This window comes from Aythya fuligula, chromosome 3 (assembly GCF_009819795.1).
Source record: "Aythya fuligula isolate bAytFul2 chromosome 3, bAytFul2.pri, whole genome shotgun sequence".
Classification (NCBI taxonomy): Eukaryota; Metazoa; Chordata; class Aves; order Anseriformes; family Anatidae; genus Aythya; species Aythya fuligula.
Window position 1 is genome coordinate 49632229 of NC_045561.1, and position 20082 is coordinate 49652310.

Genomic DNA, 20082 nt, shown 5'->3' on the forward strand with positions numbered 1-20082 from the left:
ATTAATTGAGAAATTAGGAAGGCATCTCAGATAAACTGTCAGGTAGAAAACCATTTCTACCTATCGGTCGTTTTGTGATCTCTTCAGCCGCTGGCCATCAAGAGGCTACCATGGCAGAGAACTGCAGTGCTGAGTTCAGGGGCTTTCCACCTCTCTTTCATGTCAGGATGGAGAACACATTCATTTTTCTACATTCATTTTCCTCTACAAGAAGGCAGAAGCAGTGGTAAATTCACACTGTGTTAGTCCTAAGGGACTAATCAGCAGATAAATCACACCTGGAGATAATATATTCAGGCCACACATAAACTAGTTTGGGGAACAAATGTCTAGACTATGTCATACGTACTGTAAGTGAGTAGTACATGCAGTGCCATAATGTTTGTTTCCCTGGTTAAATATTCTGTCAGTGTACATATAAGGTTTCTATTTTCACTGTGTTCTATAACATGGTTCTGAATGGGGTGTGATTTGAATGGGAGTTACGAATCTTTTCCTGCTAGGAAAGTGGCAGATATGTTGCCTCTGGGAAATATTTATCTGGCTGCTCCTTGTTTGGTGGTGCTGGCAGTGAGTGCATCTCAGTGTGAGGAGCATAAGAACCCAGTCAGTCAGATTATGTGTATTTTCATAATGCTTTCTTTCTTCACCATCACAACTGCTTGCTATGCTCTGCTCATCTGGAAAATAGCTACTGAAGCAGGACTTCCTTGCCCAGTTGCAACCAATGTCCTGCACAAGGTAAACCCAGCAAACAAAACCTAGAAATCCCTTTCTCCAGAATCTGTGCTAATCCCCAGATGACCTTTCTGGCAAACAAATGGAGAAGACCTCCCAAATCAGAGTCTTTTCCAATGATGAATGTAAGGATTGTCTTGATTACCTGCTTTGAAAGCCATACGATATCTACATTGGGAGAAGGAACTGTTTTTTAACTTGAAAGTTTCAGTGAACTTGTAGTTTTTCCTCTTTTCTTCATATGAAAATGACAGCTACCTTCTCCAACCTGGCTTTGAGAAGTGTCAGTTAACACCTAGTCTCTCACACATCCTACTTTCCTAGCACAGACAAGGTGTTACTTAGACAAAGTACCAGAGACTGGGTTGCAAACGCCTGTTAACACTGCGTAATGTGGGAGGCCTACAGATGACAGCATCTTGCAGTTTTGAGCATATTGAAATAGGATGACTCAGGGGAAAGGAAACAAAGCAGGGAGGTTTCTTACGCCCTCAGGACCCATGCGGTTCAGGTCCTCTGTGACTCAGGGTTGGTGCTGGCAGCATCCAGCAGCTCGTGACGGGAAACCCGGGGACGGCCCGGCCTCGGCGGGCCCTGGCTTGGAATACAGCCACAAATGGCACCCTCTGGCAGGGCCTGAATGTCAGCAGATCAGGGCTGAAAAGGGAAAGCCTTCACTGCCACATTGTTCCTAATCAATGGACAGAGACATCAATGCCAGCTCAGGCCGGATCTTCTAAGCCGCAGTTACATAAAATGTCTCTTAGTGTGACCAACTTTGTATGGCTTTCTGTAGCAATCCCAAATTGGTGCGCTTACTACTACTTTTATCTACCATGATTATTTCGGATAACTTGAGAAGTGATGCTGATTTACATTGTTTGCTTGCTTACACTGAAATAGACACTGCTATCTTAGCCCTAAAAAAAATAAAAAAAATAATAAAAAAAAACAACATTCAAATGTGCCAAAAAATCAAACTTTAAGCAAATTGCTTACAAAAGTTGTACCAGATTACATGTGTAATTCTGATGCTGGGCTGTTTAACCCTTTTATCCATAAATAACATTGTGGAATGACAAGCAAAAAATTCCAGAATGAACAAATTAAAGCTGACAATTTGATTAAAATGGGGTTTTCTGAAGAGCCAATTTCACTTTATTTCATTTTTTAATTACTGTTTTAATTCCTTGCTGGCACCTTGTTTATGTTTTTTAAATATCTAAAACTTTATAAGAGAAATAAGAGATCCCTTTTTTATTTCTCACTGTTTTTTTTTTTTTTTTTCATATTTCCTGTTATTTGACATTCCTTTTTTGTTTATAACTTCTTTTTTTACAAACATAGGCAATGAAAGCCTAGAAGAAAACTATGTTCAGGACAGTAAAATGGGATTTGTCATCAATGCTATATATGCTATGGCTCACGGACTCCAAAATATGCATCATTCACTTTGTCCTGGACACATTGGGCTGTGTGATGCTATGAAGCCAATTGACGGCAGCAAGCTGTTGGAGTTTCTCCTGAAGTCCACATTCATCGGTGTTTCTGGAGAAGAAGTTTGGTTTGATGAAAAGGGAGATGCCCCTGGAAGGTAAAGAGATTTTTTATCTCAATTATTTGTACCAAACGTTGGGAAGGAGGCAATGTTCCTGGATTTGGTGATGGAGATTTCTCTGGCTGCTTTGCTAAAAGCATGCATATTGTGAGACAGAAACAGAGTTATCTAGGTTAGTCTTACTAGCAGGTAGGAATAACACTGGTAACACATAGTGCATTGATAGCTACAGCTTGTACTAGTTACTTGTACTAGTTACAGTACTTGTACTAGTTACTAGTTACTAGTACTTGTACTTGTTACAGCCTGTAACATTTCTAGTGTTTTGGGAGAGGACGGACCATGTATCTCACAGACTTTTGGTGTCTATGCTAGCACTGGGGCTCACCACCAGGGCTTTATTACATAAAGGGCCTAATGCAATTTTTTGGAATTTAACAAAGCATTTGCTTGCTGAGGTTTTGAAGGTAGGGCCGTAGAGCACATCCTTTTCCAACTGGATCTCAGCTGCTCCAAGTGCCCCGTGAGACAGCTGTACATCTGTGCCAGACAGTATTTAGTCTTGCTTGCTGAACTCCTGTGTGCTTTCCTTATCTTGCTTCAAATAAGCTCAGCTGTCCCAGAGTTCAAAGATAGGTCAGAACAGAACAGGATAAGTAATAGTGTTTGCCAGAAGGTACAGTGTTTCACTCATTTGGGGTCCAGTAAATTCCAGCTTTGTTAGTTGCTACCGTCTACCCCTCCCTAGAAGACACAATATGTACCCAAGCAAGGAGAGAGACAACAATTTGGTGAACTTGGACATCACCTTTGTTTCTCCTAAGGGAGCCAGCTGATAAATCTTTTCCTCTTCATTTAGGTCTGTGGACTCTGTCCAATTCTTTTAAGTGAGGCATCTCCCAGATGAATTTATTTATTTATTTGTTTTAAATAAATTTAATTCAGCTGCTGGTGTACATGATTCATTATTAACTGAATCCTACTCAGGGGTTACTTCATTTAAGTTAGTTTTGTTACTGAGTTATTAAAGTGTTATAAAAGACTCTCTCACTCCATCTTTGGGCTTATTGCATAAATGCATCTAAGTGCCAACACTGCACAAAGAGAGAGCTCTGGAATAAACAAGAGTGTGCAGCGTGGTGTATGCCTTCAAAGAGTATTTGCAAGACATGGTGGCCTTAAAGCAACTCTTACTCCTCTTGCTATCTTTTGTTATCAAAACTGACAAACTTTTTTACCATTTTCTATTTACATTTCTTGTTATATTAACACAGTATATACATTTAATCAGCTCATTACATTTAAAATAAGAAAAACCTGGTCAGTTTGGTCTTGTTTCTCATAAAGTGCTGCATACAGTATTTTTTTTAGTCAAAGGTATAAATGAACTAGGTCAGACTTTGAAACTAGAGGCAAGCAATTCCCTTACATTCTTGCACATACTTATTAACACAAAAGTATAAATCAGATATTTCTACATATAGTTTAGATAATATTGAGAAAGTACTGTTTAGCATATCTTTAAACTTTTTATGCACTATTTATCTCCATAAAAGCATTACTCCAGCTTTGCATATGCTGCATTATCTAGTTTTTAGCTATGTAGTTTGATGTTTATGTGTCATTTTCCAATTTTGTCCCATATTATACATTATCTTGTAACCTGAGACTCTCATCAACTCTCATCAGTATAAATTCCAGAATTAGAGCAAACACTTCCTGAATTCAAAATATAGGAGGGTTTATATAAGGATATTTTCCAGAGTAGGTCAGGATGATAAAATTTCTCCCTTCTATAATTTTGGTCTGTAGCAAGGTTCATTTCTCTTGCTTTCCTGGCCTATTTAGAATTTGATGAGTTATTTTTGGTAGATTTTTTTTTTTTTTTGGTTTTTTTTTTTTTTTTTTTTTTTTTTAATATATTTTCACAGCTGGAAAGTTAGCATTGGTTTGGGCAAGAGAATTCAGACAATCTTTTTGTTATTCATGCTGTAATCCTTGTATCAGTCTGTGGCATTTATATCTGTACAGCTGGTGAGATCTTTGTACACCAGCAGTAGTTTATGCCCGTGTAGATCTGTATGTATCAGTATGTCATTCTAGAATCATCCTAGTGTTTCTAGTGTCCCACACAGTAAAGCTCTTTGTGGGTAAGTGAATGTGCCACACCACTCTATCAATACCCCAAAGAACTTGTGTACCTCAGCTATATGAAAAACTATACACCACATATGACACCTAAATAAAGCAGAGAGAGACAGATGTGGTTTGTTGGCTTTTCTATGCCAGTGAAAGAATGCATCATAAATATGCACAGTTTTTCAGTGTTTTGTTACCATATAATGTAAACAAATCAGCTTCACAAGATGGAATAAGGCAATGTTCCCTTTTAAAAGCCTGAAGTAACTTGCAAGATCAGTAAGGTTCTTTGAGCAACAGATCCTCATAACCTCCTGTTTATGCTTGTCGTGGGTAGATCAGGTAGAGATGCCTGTAGTTATTCTTGGCAGACACTCATAAAATTTTGTTTTGAATCCATTACAGCTTTGTCAACATTTGACTTTCATAGAGTACATCCCATTTGCTTGCTCAGTATTGATTATATCACCCAAATTCCAAGAAATGTCTGGAGAAGCTGTGAGGGATGCAAAAGTCCACACCACATCCTTCTTTGGGCCTATGCAAGGGGCAGAGGACAGCCATGTATTTCAGGACAGAACATCTCAAGTTCTTGTCTGATCTAGGGTAACTGCTTACTTTTACCTTCTGGCTAGTAGGAGGAAGCTTACCCCTCAAGGACAAACAATGTGCTTAGACCTCTGACTGTAAAATACTACGGGACAACTGACAGGAGCTGTCAGTGTCCAGCACCAATGCTTGACCTTTCATGTGTGGAGAAATGCTCGTGTTCACAAGCTAACAGAAGTATTGTTGTTCATTTTACCCTAACTAAACTTAGATATAGACCCATGTAACTCTACCCAGTAGCTGTTCTGGCTTAAAATCTAGTGACTTAATCAACTGTTATGCTTTGTGTAAATTATTAATGCATAGTGCAGAGACTTAAAACACATAGTATATAAAGAACTATGAGGCAAATATACACTGGATTTTGGCTCTGGAGTTTGGCTCCATGGGTAGTTGTTTTGTCAAGTCACATCCCAGCATGGTTCAGCAATCTTGTTTGCCATTCTGCCTTCCAGGATACCGAACTTACTGCCAGCTCTGTGTTACAGCTGTGGAGAAAGGTAACTTCAGCTATTTCGGGCTAACCAGCACTTACCTCAGGGTAAGAGTGTGTCTGTGACCAGCTGGATCACAGTTTGGCTCACAAGTATCTTGTTCATATGACCTCAAGGACTTGGTCATAACATTTCCGAATATACATTAGAGCTTATCCTTACATTAAAATAAAGTTTTATTTTCTTATGTGCAGAATGTTTTCATAGTTTCTGTAAATGCTGCTGTATGCGTGTAGCTTCCAGCTGCCTGCACAGTCCTCACTTTCTTGGAGCTTCACAACTCTCGTCAAATTCACTTATTTTGGGATAATCATTTGTAGCTTGGACGCAGCCCCAAACTGTTAAAGTTGTATATGTGTAGCTGGGGGAATGGTGACAGGGAGTTATTGAAGCACTGAATTTGTCCTTACTCAAAGATGGAACTTTTCATTTAAGAAAAGAAGAAAGGATAAAGAACTTATGCATGCCTCCATGCCGAGTATATTTGTTAGATCACATTTTTCCACTTAAAATTCAAGCTGCATATCAAAGCTGCAAGTATTGTACTACATCTTGTCATATGCAAGACTGTGTTAAGATCTTTTAGACTGCATACTTTATTCTTTGATGGTTAACTGATAGAAAAGGGAACAGTGTTATAGGAAAACATAAGAATGGCTTCCAACCTAAAATAAAATCATATTCCTGAATTTGCCAGCTCTTGAATGATATTAAATTAATGCCCATTTGTGCCTTATAATATATTTTTGCAAAAATTAAAACAATCTGTGTAGGCTAGAAAGTTCCATTAAGGGAATATGAAGTTTTAGTAATCTTTTATTCCCCTTCCTGAATTAATTTTCCAGCCCATTTTAACTGATTTTGTATTGGTCTAATTCAACATCACACTAAAAAACAATTAGGTTCTGCTTGCTAGCAAGAAGCACGTACACCCCTGCTCAATTTTACTCCTGTTTGTTGAATCTACATTATAAGGTGCCCTGCTGTTACTGCTTCTTGCTATTCTGACTCTTCATAATGCTGAAAAAAGAATGACTTTTTATGTTATTCCTTTGTAAGAGATGTGAAATGAGAAGGAATTGTTTCCTGGTGACTTTGAAATTAACCCCTTTCCATAGCAACTCCTCAGTTAAGACCCAGTTGATAACCATGGAGCTATAGAGCTGCTTTTTAAGCACCTGCTTGGAGCTCTATTGAAGTCAATGGCAGGAGTCCCATTTCCTACATGGTTCAGTGGAGCCATGCAGTGGCACTGACATCGTCTGAGCATGCACATTGGCAAGACTGAGATCTAAATACAGTTGTAAGTAAGCACTTCGTTAAACTATCTTTCGCTAGAGAGATCTCAAAGATTCAATTACCAAAACTAGGCATCTAGAGAGTAGTTTGAGCACCTTTCCTCTGTGAACTGCAGAGTTGAAATTTTGCATGTTTGAATCTCAATAAGGGAAAAGATATTTCTCCAACTTTGCCCGCAAACAAGCATCCTGGTTTTATTTACAGCTCATGTTTTTCTTGCCTTTCATTCCTAATGTGCATACAGATTAGCAACACTCATTATTACCTAAAGAATTTTCTGTCCAGAGACTGAGACAATCCAGTAGAGAAAAACAAGGTAGTAACTAATTCCCAGGCTTGTAAAACAGAAGACACTTTCTTATTTTCAGCACCAATACTGATTTCTGGTTTGCAATCCTCTTTTTCTAAAGCCCTCCCACACATACCTGTCACCTACCTTCTTGTCTGAAGAGGCCAACCTGTAGGTCCATCCTCTTTTTTTTTTTTTTTTTTTTCCCCTCTCTCCACTATTCATTCTCCCATTCTTGCTTATTTCCTATTATGAAATTACCATACTTAATTACTGCTTTGCACAAGGCATATTCTGTAGGTAAAAGAAGGAGACAAACACTTAGCAGTAAGGGATGTGCACACATCAGGTACATCACATGGAGGGCAATGATGGAAGTAGGGAAATTGAATGCTTTTGTAACAGTGTTTTATGGTTCTTTTATATTAGCCTTGGGAAGTTCTATGCTGTATGCCTAGGGAGAGGAAGTAAATATTGTTTCTGGGCTGCTAACTTTTCCTGACAGTTTCACTGAGTTAGGTAAGGAAAATAGTGAACTAGTGCTTACAGTTAACTTATGGCATACCAGTTTAGTTAGTTCAAATACTTCTACTGGATGATTACTTCACGGTTCTCAGCAGAAGCAATACTGCAACCAACCTATATGTAGGCACCAAGTGTATGTTAAAGTTCTGAAAAATGGCCAGACAGCACATCATCCAAACAGTGCTTATACATGTATGTGAATCTTCAGCAGAGCTTTCTTTCTTTGGTATACAGTTCTTCCTGGACACACAACTTTTTACGCACAGTTTTATGTGAATGGGGCAGTCGATCAGTAATTATGTGACAATCAGAGTTGTTATTTACCATGATTCTACTGCAAATCTCACAATATTTGCTGACAATGTGAAACCCTAGTCCCTAGGGAGTTTTATCCTTTCTATCGCAGGTCAGTGACTAGCTTCCTATTTTTTCCCTTTCAGGTATGACATCATGAACCTGCAGTACATAGAGCCCAACCGCTATGACTATGTCCTCATCGGAACCTGGCATGAGGGTGTGCTCAACATTGATGACTACAGGATTCAGATGAACAAGAGTGGGATGGTCCGATCAGTGTGCAGCGAGCCTTGCTTGAAGGGGCAAATTAAGGTTTGCATCAGATCCTTTGTTCCATAGAAATGTGAATAACCAGGCAGTGCTTTTTCACTAAATCCAAGCAATCTTCTTTCAAGCCAAGGGAAACAGAGGGTGTTACTTAGAACAGGAAATTATATTTCTACAATTTCTGCAGGAAAGCCGAAATTGTAGAAAGACTCCTAGATCAACATTTTATTCTTAAAATCCCATATAAAGGCCCATGCTTTCTAAAATTGTCATTGATGCAGAATCTTTCAGTATGACAAGATTTGAATTAAATTTCCCTTTATGTGAGAAAGAACAAGATTTTCACTTAGTCATTGCCTACACTGGTCAGTGGCTGGGATTCACTCAGGGGCATTAAAATAATGTAACCCATGGGAATCCAGTATTTTGTTCCAAAAATAGCACCTGTGAGAAAAAAATAATAATTAAAAAGCACATTTATATCTCATGTTCACAACAGGAGGTATGGAAAAACAAATGAAATCACTCTTTGTTTACCAAACAGTAGCACTTGTATCAAGCTTGTACTTTGCCACCTGCCATATCTGGTCTGGATGACATAAAGACATGTTCTACCACTATTAAAATGCTATGGACACAGTAAGTTTAAAATATCAAGAAGCCCATTCAGGAATATCACCTTAAAAAAGATTCTCCTTTCTAATTTCACTTAATAAACATATCTGCAGCTTTTAAATTGTATATTGCTACTATGAGCCATAGATGATTGATGATTGATTTGGCAAAGGCTTAGTGACATACTCCAGCAGTCTTGGAGGGGAAACAGTACTGGTATTTACTGCCCTCCAAAATATCTTTTCTGTTTTTGAGATTGTGCAGTTTGTGTATGTGTGTATATGTAAACAACATGCATACAAAATGCCAGCTTCATCTCCCATTGAAGTCTATTGGACTCTTTCCACAGAATGCCGGAGGAAATGCTAACCAAAAATATATATACATCATTCAATAAAAAAAAAACAAACAAACAAACAAACAAAAAAAAAAACAAACAAACAAAAAAAACCAACATTTTGCATTTTTCTTAGCTCTGCATATAGATGGATAGGAAGATTCTGAAGAGAAGGCTGGATTCTTCCTTTCTGACAAACAGAGACAGAATCTAATTTACAATTTTTATTGTAAATTAGAAATTATGTGCTTGTGCTTGTGTGTATATATATATAATATATACATAATATATAAAATATATTAAATAATATTATAAAATATATAAGTAAATGCATGAATCAGTCTTTATTCTAATATTTGACTTTGTTTACTGCTTTTTACTATTCAACAGATATTAAGTGTGAGCTGAAGGACTTTGTCCCAACCTGAGTCATCTCTCAGACTAAACCTCTTCTCAAGTTTGGTTGAAAATATAACACTTACTGTGACACTGTACTAAAAGGGAAAATGGTTTTGCACTTTCAACTCAGGAAAATAAATAAATAAATTGTCCTAAGAGATTATCTTTGAACTTGTAAGCACAATTTTTAACACAAAGGGGTAAACATAAATCCAGGACACATTTTTTAATTGTTTGCAATGTCCCATATGCAGGAATCCTGTCATTTAAACAATGCAGGCAGTGCCTGTTTGCTGTGGGGGGTTCTGTGTTCTCTTATAGAGGCTCATTGCTGAGGATATGTTTTGCATTACAGGTCATCAGGAAAGGAGAAGTGAGCTGCTGCTGGATTTGCACTGCTTGCAAGGAGAATGAATTTGTTCAGGATGAATTCACGTGTAAAGCCTGTGAGCTTGGCTGGTGGCCGAATGCTGAACTGACAGGTAGGGATGTGTCCCTCCAAATGCATTCCCATTTGACAGGGCACAATGAGAATGGCATGTGGTGGAGAGTAAGGTGATAGTATGCAAAGATAGTAAAGGGACATATTTAAGCACATATCCCAGTGTAGGTTAGGGTGAAAGGTGCTACATGTTTTGGTTCAGTTCAACAGCAGTGAAAATAAAGACAGTGAAATTTTACCAAGAAGAAATGACATATTTTGTCTGTTCCTCCCCGTTAGGTAGCAAAAGCATTAATAAAGCTGCTAAAACTACCAATGAACTTAGCAGTATTTGCTGCAATTTTAGCAGTGAATATCACAAGAGCTCGGTGCATCTTTGTCAGTTTGGCATGAAACTCTTTCCTCTTGTTCTATCTTGCAATTAGTAATAATTTATTTGGGATTTCTAGGCTTGCAGTAACTATCAGAATTTCCTTTTGTATAAAAATCATTCTTTCTACACCCACCAGCAAAAGGAACATCAATAAAATCTTAAAAAAGGCTGGCAGAAGAAAGGGAAAATTTGGAAAGGGAAAATTAGAATTTGTCTCCCCTGTGAATATGCTTTGAATGAGTTGTATGCTATGGCATCCTTCTGATCTTTTCTACCTATCAAGGTCAACTGCTCACACCTGCTCTGGGCTTTACAGTAACTATTACCTCAAGACAATACACATAATGCATTCAGAAGCACCACCTTGACCTTGGGGTTTACTTTGTATCACTATGAAAGACCTTGCCTCATGCTGCATCTGCAAAATTTTGCTGCCAGTATTCAGCAGAGTATAGTCAGAGAAATGATTTCACTACCTAGCTGACGATCAACTATACAACTTATCACATCATGGTCCTTCAATATAACTGGGGGGCAACTGGATGTTCCCACAGCACCAAACACATAGCTAGTCACTGAAGCCAAGAGAACTTTCAGGGGTTTTCTTTTGGGAGGGAAAGCTGGCCACTTTTCCAGCTAAAAAGTGTATTATTAATCACAACAAAATGGAAAATTTGACTTTTTTTTTTTTTTTTTTTTTAATGGAAAATAAGCTCTCCAAGTTCCCATATGTGTGTCTGTACCCCATACCTCTGACTCCAACAGTCTCCTTCCCTCTTTTTCTGTGGTGTGCAACGGAACCTATTTCAAACATATTTATCAGGATATAGAGATCTCAACGATCATTTGGTTCCTTTAAGTTTCATGTAAATGGGTTGAAAGAAGAGGAATTTTTAATAAACACCTCCATAAGGGTCCCAGTTGTGGAAAAGCATATTGTTTTTCTAGACACTAGAAAATCTACAGCATCCTTTATAAATGTCCTGATCACTGGAAAAGCTCAGATTCAACCCCCACTTTCTGGGATACCAATGTCTGCTAATTTTAAAGCAGATATCCACAGAGAACCACATTCTTGGAGGTTCACAGAATTGTTTGTATCTACTATTCAGGGAAGAAAACTAGGACTTCTTTTTAATCAATAAGGCAGAACAAGAACATAGTGAGAGATCAATGTGCACTTGAGCGAATATGGTTCAGTGCTACTAGCTGCCCAAAATAGCTCAAAAGGGGGCATGTCAAAATGACAGACACTGCCGAAAGGAGTTGAAGAAAGCATGAGTGCTGGAAAAAATCTCAGGGGCATGTTGCAATCTATTAACTTTTAATGAAATCAGTAAGTGACCTGCTGATTTGTGTTTCTTCTCAGCAAGGAGACTGGGCTGCTGCTGTTCTAAAATCACAGTGGCATCAGTCAAATGACAGCATAGCCATCGATTGATTTCCTAGAGAACATCAAAATGGCAGTCTGTTTCTGTACAGCTTCTTCATTCCTTCTAATCGAGGAGAAAGATTCTTTTTTAACCCTTATATCAGGGTTACAGAAAGGGAAATTGAGCTAGACAAACTCTGACTTTTGGGCTTTGCTTGAGTCACTGTTGGTGCTATTTAGTATGAAATTCTTTTTCCTTGCCAGTATTTCCCCCATCAAATATGTTTTTATAATTTGGTTTTGTGTGTTGTATTCATACCCTGCCAGTCACTGTAGCATCTAGACACAGACGTTAACATCTCACATTCCAGATTGTTTTTCCCTTTACCTTAAGTCATAAATGCTACACATGTGTGCAATTTTAGTCTTATTTTCCATCACAGATGGAGGTTTTAAAATCCTTAGTCCTTTTAAGAAACATGGATTGCATACTAACCTATTTCCTAAGACTTTTCAAGATGTATATTTTCTCCATTTGAAATCAGTCTCTGCTGCTCAGCAACCCTTTCCAGAGGTTTAAATATTAGTTTTAAATATAAAATATTTTTTAGATTACATCTGCTAAATATGCATTCAGTGAAATGGAGTCAGCAGGCACAAAGAAATTTCTCACCATAAATAATGTAAACTGTACAGTTAAACTGATCTGACAAATCATCACTAAAACTAGTGTCTTAAGGTCTTGTGCAAGGAAGAAGAGAGATCTTTTATAGTAACAGAAATTGTATAAGTGCAATGAATGTCAGGCTAGTAAACCCACTTTTCTCCATCTTAAACAAGCACTAAAACAAGATAAGAGAAGAAGTTTTATAGAGCTATTATGAAACGAATTACAAAGGTTTGGGGCTATCAGCTACCTGGGATGTGTTAATGACCTCAGAAAATATCTTGGAGTGTCTTATTGGCCTTGAATTATGAACAAAATTTAAAAATAAAATTTAAAAAAGAAAAATTGATTAGCCTGCTCTGGGAAATGACTCATGGTTAAAGTGCAATAGAAGATGAAAACTACCAAAAAGCTTTTTACTAGAAACTTTTAACTGTGAAGTTTTTGACAATGATTCTCTCTCTTTTTAAATCATTATTATTATTATTATTATTTTATTTTTATTTCATGTATGCAACTTGTAAGTACACTGTTTCCTGAGCATCCTCCCCCTATCTTGACAAGCTTCCTGAGCCTACTGTCTCTTAGCTGGGAAATGACCCACCTTCACAGATGCTGACAACCAACAACTGTTTGCTGATATAAGCAGTGCAGGCTGTTTTTTGCAATGTTTGTAGCATACGTGGCTCTTGGGGCTTGACAGTGCGCAGGAATTGCACTGATATAACAAAACAGGTTTCTAAAACCTTGCACAGGATAAGCTTAAAGCGATCAATAGACTTACGTACATGCTGAATCAGGGCAAAGTTTTCAAACACGTTAAGATAGAATAATATGAGTATGGCTTATGTTCCTAAGCTTAAAACACACATTAAAACTGAAGCCTTCCAGCAACCACAGACCTTCTTCTGGTTTAAGAAAAGAGCTCTGCATGTATTAATCAAAGAACAGTAGCTTCTGACTGTTAGTCCACTATTAAATGAAAATAATAGCTAATTCCTGCTCAGGGCTGCTGCAGCTAATGGCCAGAGGCTCCTACTTCTAATAAAAAGCTTTTCCTTAATTACATTTCACCAGAAACATACTGATTGGAAGAACAGTTTTTCCTCACCCGTCTGAGTCTTGAACAGATCTTTCTGAGCAAAAGAGAATCCCTTTCCTTTATAAAATAAGACATCCAGATGCACACACTATCATTCCTGTTGTTTTTGATGTTACAGGCGGTAGCATTACCTGTAGTTAAGTCAAGCTGGCACTCTTAGATAAAACGAGTACAGAATTATAAGGCATTGTTTCAGTTCATATGACATTGGAAGACATTAAAAGTTCGTGCAGAAATTTTCCATGTCAGGACTTTGCCTCAGGCTTACTCTTTTTTTTTTTTTTTTTTTTTTTTTTTTTTTTTAATTTAAACAAAAAAAAACTTTTTTCTTTCTCACAGTGGGGTTACAGCAAAACTCTGTTTGCTCAGCCTTGATCCATACCTCTGCTTACTTATTCTGTATTTAGAAGGGAGGAGTTTACATTTTGTTATAAGTATTGATTGGTAATTTTTTTTGTCAACATGTGGAATATACATTCAGATTGGGCAGAATTCTGGGCCTCAGAAGCTCTTAGTTCATACAGGATGATTTCTGAAGATATACTCCATATTGAAGAGAAAAAGGCTGAGCATGACTCTTGCTCATCACAATACTGGGACACTTGCTAAGATTCAGCAATGAAACCGAGTTAAAAAGTGTTTCTCTTGCAAGGTAAATACCACCACCTTTAGTCTGGTGGCTTGACAACCCCAGCTCTGCCAATGGCTCATGGAGGTACTGATCTCTTGTTCGTTCTGGTTTTATTTTAAACCTCAGAAAATAACCATAAAGCATGATAACACTGCTAAGTCAAGAACAGAAATCAGGAAATGCCAGAATGAAAGTTCAGAGTAGCTCAGCTTCCCAACCTCAACATCCCATTAACATAAAAGATTTTATTTGCTATGTAATATTTACTGATGATATTATATCTCCAGCACAGATTCCTTTTTGTGGTGAGAGGTGTGAGAGAGAGCTCTGACAGTTAAGCACCATTTGAACTGATACTTATACTTGCACATCTGTACTAGTCATAAAGGAGTCCTTTTCCATTTATTTTCTAAAGGCAGAGAGGTTTTGTGGGTTTGACTTTTCCATAAGAAATGAATTACATTATTTAATAGAGCTGATGAAAGGAGTGTAGAAGAAAAACAAAGAGCAGAGGGTTTGAAAAAGTGAAAATAAGGTAATGTTAAGGAAAAAAAGAAAAGAAGCAGAAATATATGAGAAGGTATGGTATCCATGGTGCAGTTCCATTATGACTTTGGATTTATGATTTTTCTGCCTGTAACAGATATTTAAATACTCTATTTTCTTTATAAAATCACCTCAGAAAAATGTAGCGGGTTTTTATACTTGTTTTGATGCAGATTAAAATAAATTAATCTGAAGAGGTTAAAAAGCTGCCATTCTGACTTGAAATAATCCCATTCATGCTGAAATGAAGTGATGGTGTTGGGTTCTGCCTTTGATTTGCTGGGCTTGTCAGCAATCCTTCCAACATGAATAAGAAAATATTTTCTAAATCTCATTTCCCTTTGTAGCATCATAAGCAAATGTTTGGGTCACCCAAAATTGATGGCTATGTTTTTGAGCATATTTCATCTAAACCTTTTCATGCTGCAGTTCAGCCATTTGTAAAATGGTTTTAATAATCGATGGCACATAAGCATAAGCTAATATTTAGATTATATTGGAAGCCAGAAAAAAAGAAAAAAGTTATTTCTTCAAGCAGATACTTTTCTAACACTCTGTTTCTTTTCTGTACACTGCAGGCTGTGAACCCATCCCTGTAAAGTACCTCCAGTGGAGCAATATAGAGTCTATTGTGGCTGTGGTCTTTTCCTGCCTGGGGATCCTGGTCACCATGTTTGTCACCCTTATCTTTGTGCTCTACAGGGACACCCCTGTTGTCAAATCCTCCAGCCGGGAGCTCTGCTACATAATCCTTGCTGGCATCTTTCTGGGTTACGTCTGCCCTTTCACCCTTATAGCTAAACCCACCACAACATCCTGCTACCTCCAGCGCCTTCTGGTGGGTCTCTCCTCTGCCATGTGTTATTCTGCCCTTGTGACCAAAACCAACCGCATTGCACGCATTCTGGCAGGCAGCAAAAAGAAGATCTGTACCCGCAAGCCACGTTTCATGAGTGCATGGGCCCAAGTGGTCATTGCCTCCATTTTGATCAGTGTGCAGCTGACACTGGTGGTCACACTGATCATCCTGGAGCCCCCAATGCCCATCCTCTCCTACCCCAGTATTAAGGAAGTTTACCTTATCTGCAACACCAGCAACCTAGGAGTTGTGGCTCCTGTGGGCTACAATGGACTCCTCATCATGAGCTGCACATACTATGCCTTCAAGACTCGCAATGTGCCTGCCAATTTCAATGAGGCCAAGTACATTGCATTCACCATGTACACCACTTGTATCATCTGGCTGGCCTTTGTGCCTATCTATTTTGGGAGCAACTACAAGATTATCACCACTTGTTTCGCAGTGAGCCTGAGTGTGACAGTGGCCCTGGGGTGCATGTTCACTCCTAAGATGTACATCATCATAGCCAAGCCCGAGAGGAATGTCCGCAGTGCCTTCACCACCTCAGATGTGGTGCGTATGCATGTCGGGGACGGCAAGGCACCTTGCAAGTCCAACACTTTCCTCAACATATTCCGGAGAAAGAAACCAGGGGCTGGAAATCCAAAGTAAGTGATTGACTGCAGGTACAGATCTATCTGTATTTTATGTCCCTCTCTTTGCCATCCTCTCTTGGTTGACCATAGTTTGCTGAATGGTAAGGTATGTAAAGTTTTTTCATCTCACATGTAGCAGAAAAGGTAGAAATGATCCTTTAGATCTAAATCTTAGATGGATGTTGACATGTTGCTTCTCATTTTCTCTCCTGCTCTAAAGGCAGCCCTGTACACAACCCCTTCTACCTCTGGGGTGACTCAGGCGGGTTACGCTGCAGAGTAACCAAGTTCCAATTCCATCTTCTCCCATCTCTCTTCATGAGACAGGGGTCACAAACCCCTATGAGCAGATGCTCTGCATTACTCTCCAAACTGAAGTACAAACGTAGCCTTTTGGGAAAGGGGAGCAGAAATCTGTGTCTGAGTGGTTGTAAATCACATGTACTTGTCTGAGACCATTGGGATCTGTGTGTGAAAGCTGGGGTTTGAACATTAGTTTGTAAGGTAGTGTTTTGTTACAGTCCTCATGATTGTCATCCAAAAGCACCCTTCATACTATGCCTGTGCTCTATTTAATATTCAGAATTATGAACAAGTCTCTTAATCATCAGCAGTGTAAACTTGTCCATGTTCCCAAACCCAGTGTTGGTATGAAAAGTTGTAGAGGTCAACTGAAGGTGAACACGAGCTTGCATCCACATCTGTTGAGCCTGTTATTCTCCTTGTAAAAGAATAAAAACAACCATGCTGCAGGAGAGGGGGAGAGAGAACTTTAAACATCATCTCCCTCTGAGCAGCTGTCAGAATGTTTGCAATCTTTATTGCTTCTTAATCTTTAAAGAAGCACCATGGGGCTAGACATAAGCTTAGATTATTTTTGTCACAATTTGAAAAAACTTATCAAAATAATGAAGAACCAGTGAGTTTCCTGATAGAATTAAAATTTGGTTAATTTCCATCTCTTTAGGATCTGTAGGTTTCTCTGAGTCACTTGAGAATTGGTTTTGATTCAGTTTGCATAAGAACTGTTTTCATATGTCCTGGAGATGAAAAGGATAAGGATGAAGGTAATACCATACAGAACTGATGCTGTAATTAACTTTTACTTTATGCTACTTCAGTACATTTTATTTTGTTACCAGAAAAGGGGTTGGAAAAAAATTGAACGGAGACATAAATAACCCATATATGCAACTCAGTGTGCCATGGAGTCCTCACTGTTCTTTTACCTTCCTGAAAACAAACAAACAAACAAACAAAAAAACAACAACCACAAACAAACGATAATAATAATAATTAAAAAACAAACAAAACAAAACAAAACAAAACAACAACAACAAAAAAAAACCACCCTCTGCTTAAAAATATCTAAATCTAGTAAATTTCAAATACAGTTCACAATATAAGAAAAGATTTCTTCTACTTGAAAAAACAGCTTCCCCTAAGCATTGTCACCTTCATAAAACAATGAAGCTTTCCTGAGATTTTTATCAAATTCTTTGTTGCATAATTTTTATAAGTATTTCTTGGCCTCTGGTGAGCCCCAGTGAGTGGAACAGAGACAGAAAGCCAATACAGAGTTTTACGGTACTCTTCTCAACTCAAAACTCAAAACCTAGTTACTATGAATTTTGCTTTTTAGTCTCAGGTCAAGCAGCCAGCTGTTTTACAAAGCAAAATGTCAATCTCTGATCTAAACCTCTTGCACAGTTACTGCTATATTCCTCACCTAAACCAACACAGAGGTAGGGGCATGCTAGGCTTGCTTATGAGGAAGGACAGCATACCTCTCCATACATGGACATGAAGAAGTACAAAAGGTCATTTTAGGGTTTTGGAGGATATTTTAGACTCCTAACAGAGTCTATTGCAAAGTTTCTAAGGACATTGTGCTGACAGGCACTGAACTGGGAGCCACTGAGGAAACCAAGAAGGAAAAGGTAGAATTTGTTAGAGCTTTGCAAGCACTTAGCTAACTAAAATGTGTGTTAAGGTCTTTCCTAAAACAGGGTTTGAAAGAACTGAAACATGCTTAATGCCAACAGGAATGGCCTGCAGACTGATTTTCAATGTTTTTATTTTCCTATTGAAATTTGGGATTTATTTTTGAGTTTTCCTTCAATAAGTCAGATCCCTGAGTGCAGTGATATTCTTAATACTGTAATTGTCCGTCCATATAGCCACATGTCCCTCCCTGTAAATGGCTATCAGTTTCACATAAAGGATTTGTTTTCCAGCTGTTTTTCACAAACTTTCAATTTTCTTGTCATCTCTTCCTTCTCTTGCCAAATTGTTTTTCTTTCACTATTCCTCAATTTTCATCCTTCTCTTTCTGTCTGCATTGAACCTCTCCTCTGCTAATCTAGTGAATTCCATTTCCTTCCTCTAAACAGAGAAGTGGTATCCATTTAAATTACATTAGTGTGCAGATATAGAGTTAAATTGAGTTAACTTTAATAGAGGAAGCTAGTTTATATTTACAAGGGCAAATCAAACTTACGCAAACCTTGTTAAAAGACCAATCTTCAATGTTGTGTTGTTAGTTTAACTACTAGCTTTAGAAGTAGAGCCAGCCAACCTGCTCTTCCTTTCTCCTTTGTAAAGTAGAGCAGAAGAATTAACTAGGGAAATCCATTAACATAGGATCTATTAGTCAACAGAAAACCTTCAGCTATATCTGGTGCTGTTACAGAGGTCAACTTGGAAAATGGCTGTCCCAGCTGAACTACCAACACCTTTCAATGAAAATAAATTATTCGGTAACATTGGTCTTTACATAAATAACAAAGTGTGCTGCTTTTATTATCTGTGGCACTCTGAAGATGCTGTGTGCAATCATGAAGGTGTGAACCCTCTCTTACTTGGCTGAGTTGAACTGTGAGTGATTACAGACAACACTGTTTTAAATAGAGCTTGCTGGGAACTTTCCAGTAGGGTATGTTTCCCATCAGAAAATTCTAGCCTCTCAAAATGTTTCATAGAATTGGATTTTGATGGGAAAGATCCTCTCTGGGCCAGGATGACTTTTTTTCCCCATGTAGGGATGAAGCAATTGGTAAGGTGTGAGGGATCTTTACCCCAACAGACACTAGTTAAGGTATTCACTTAGGGTAAGAACATCTCCTTCACATTCCAGATGAATGTCCTATAGCTGGACAACACATTGCTCCAGGGCAAGTCTCCCCCTTTCTCTCTGTTTTTGACCAGCAGTGTGTCCTGGAAAAGAGGAAAAAAATCCTGATGCAAACCCTAGAGAAATACTCTGTATTATTCTGTGAGACAACTCAAATCTGGGGCTGAGAGATCCCTTGTGAATGTCTTCAGTACTAAGATATTGTCAGTCTCTTCCTCTTGTCAAATGAATATTTAAATATTTATAAAAAATGGAACAGCTCCATCAGGAGAGATCGAGAGAGTGATCTCTGCTGCATTTATTGAGGCTGGGGGTGGGGCAGTTATTGTTAGAGTGTGCAGCTTGGTGGCATTATAAGATCTTGGCTGTTACAGGATGATGACATAGCAGCATTTTTAGGAGAGCCTTTTTCATCTTTTTTTCCAGCTGTGAGATTGAAACTTTCTAATATGGGTCTTGCTGTGGTCAAGTACTTGCCTAGTACTTGACCATGAATCGTACTTTGGTCTATGAGGCTCAATCAGCTTGAAGAGTAGCACTCTGAGAAAATGCCTGTAAGATATCAAGGGCAGATGTAAGGGAGGAAGGGCTGAGGTGGGATGCAGCCCTGCCTGGTGTGTCTCTCACTCTGTAGTGAGCTCCCTCCACCCTCATCATAGCCTACAACATGTCTCCCCAAGGAAGCAGTGCTCCTTTCTGGGCTACATGCAGAAAAAAATAACCATTGATTTTGAAGATACTGATCTTCTCCAG

General features: G+C 38.3%; 1 protein-coding gene across 4 annotated transcripts in view; it reads left to right on the top strand.

The window, feature by feature from the left end:
• The window catches only part of GRM1 (glutamate metabotropic receptor 1), a 181294-nt gene that overhangs the window by 136618 nt on the left and 24594 nt on the right, over positions 1-20082 (top strand). For all 4 annotated transcript variants that reach the window (XM_032185129.1, XM_032185131.1, XM_032185130.1 and 1 more), the window contains exons 5-8: positions 2086-2332; positions 8092-8260; positions 9922-10048; positions 15278-16208. In XM_032185129.1, coding sequence (XP_032041020.1) covers positions 2086-2332; positions 8092-8260; positions 9922-10048; positions 15278-16208 — 1474 coding nt within the window. The remainder of the gene's footprint in view (positions 1-2085; positions 2333-8091; positions 8261-9921; positions 10049-15277; positions 16209-20082) is intronic.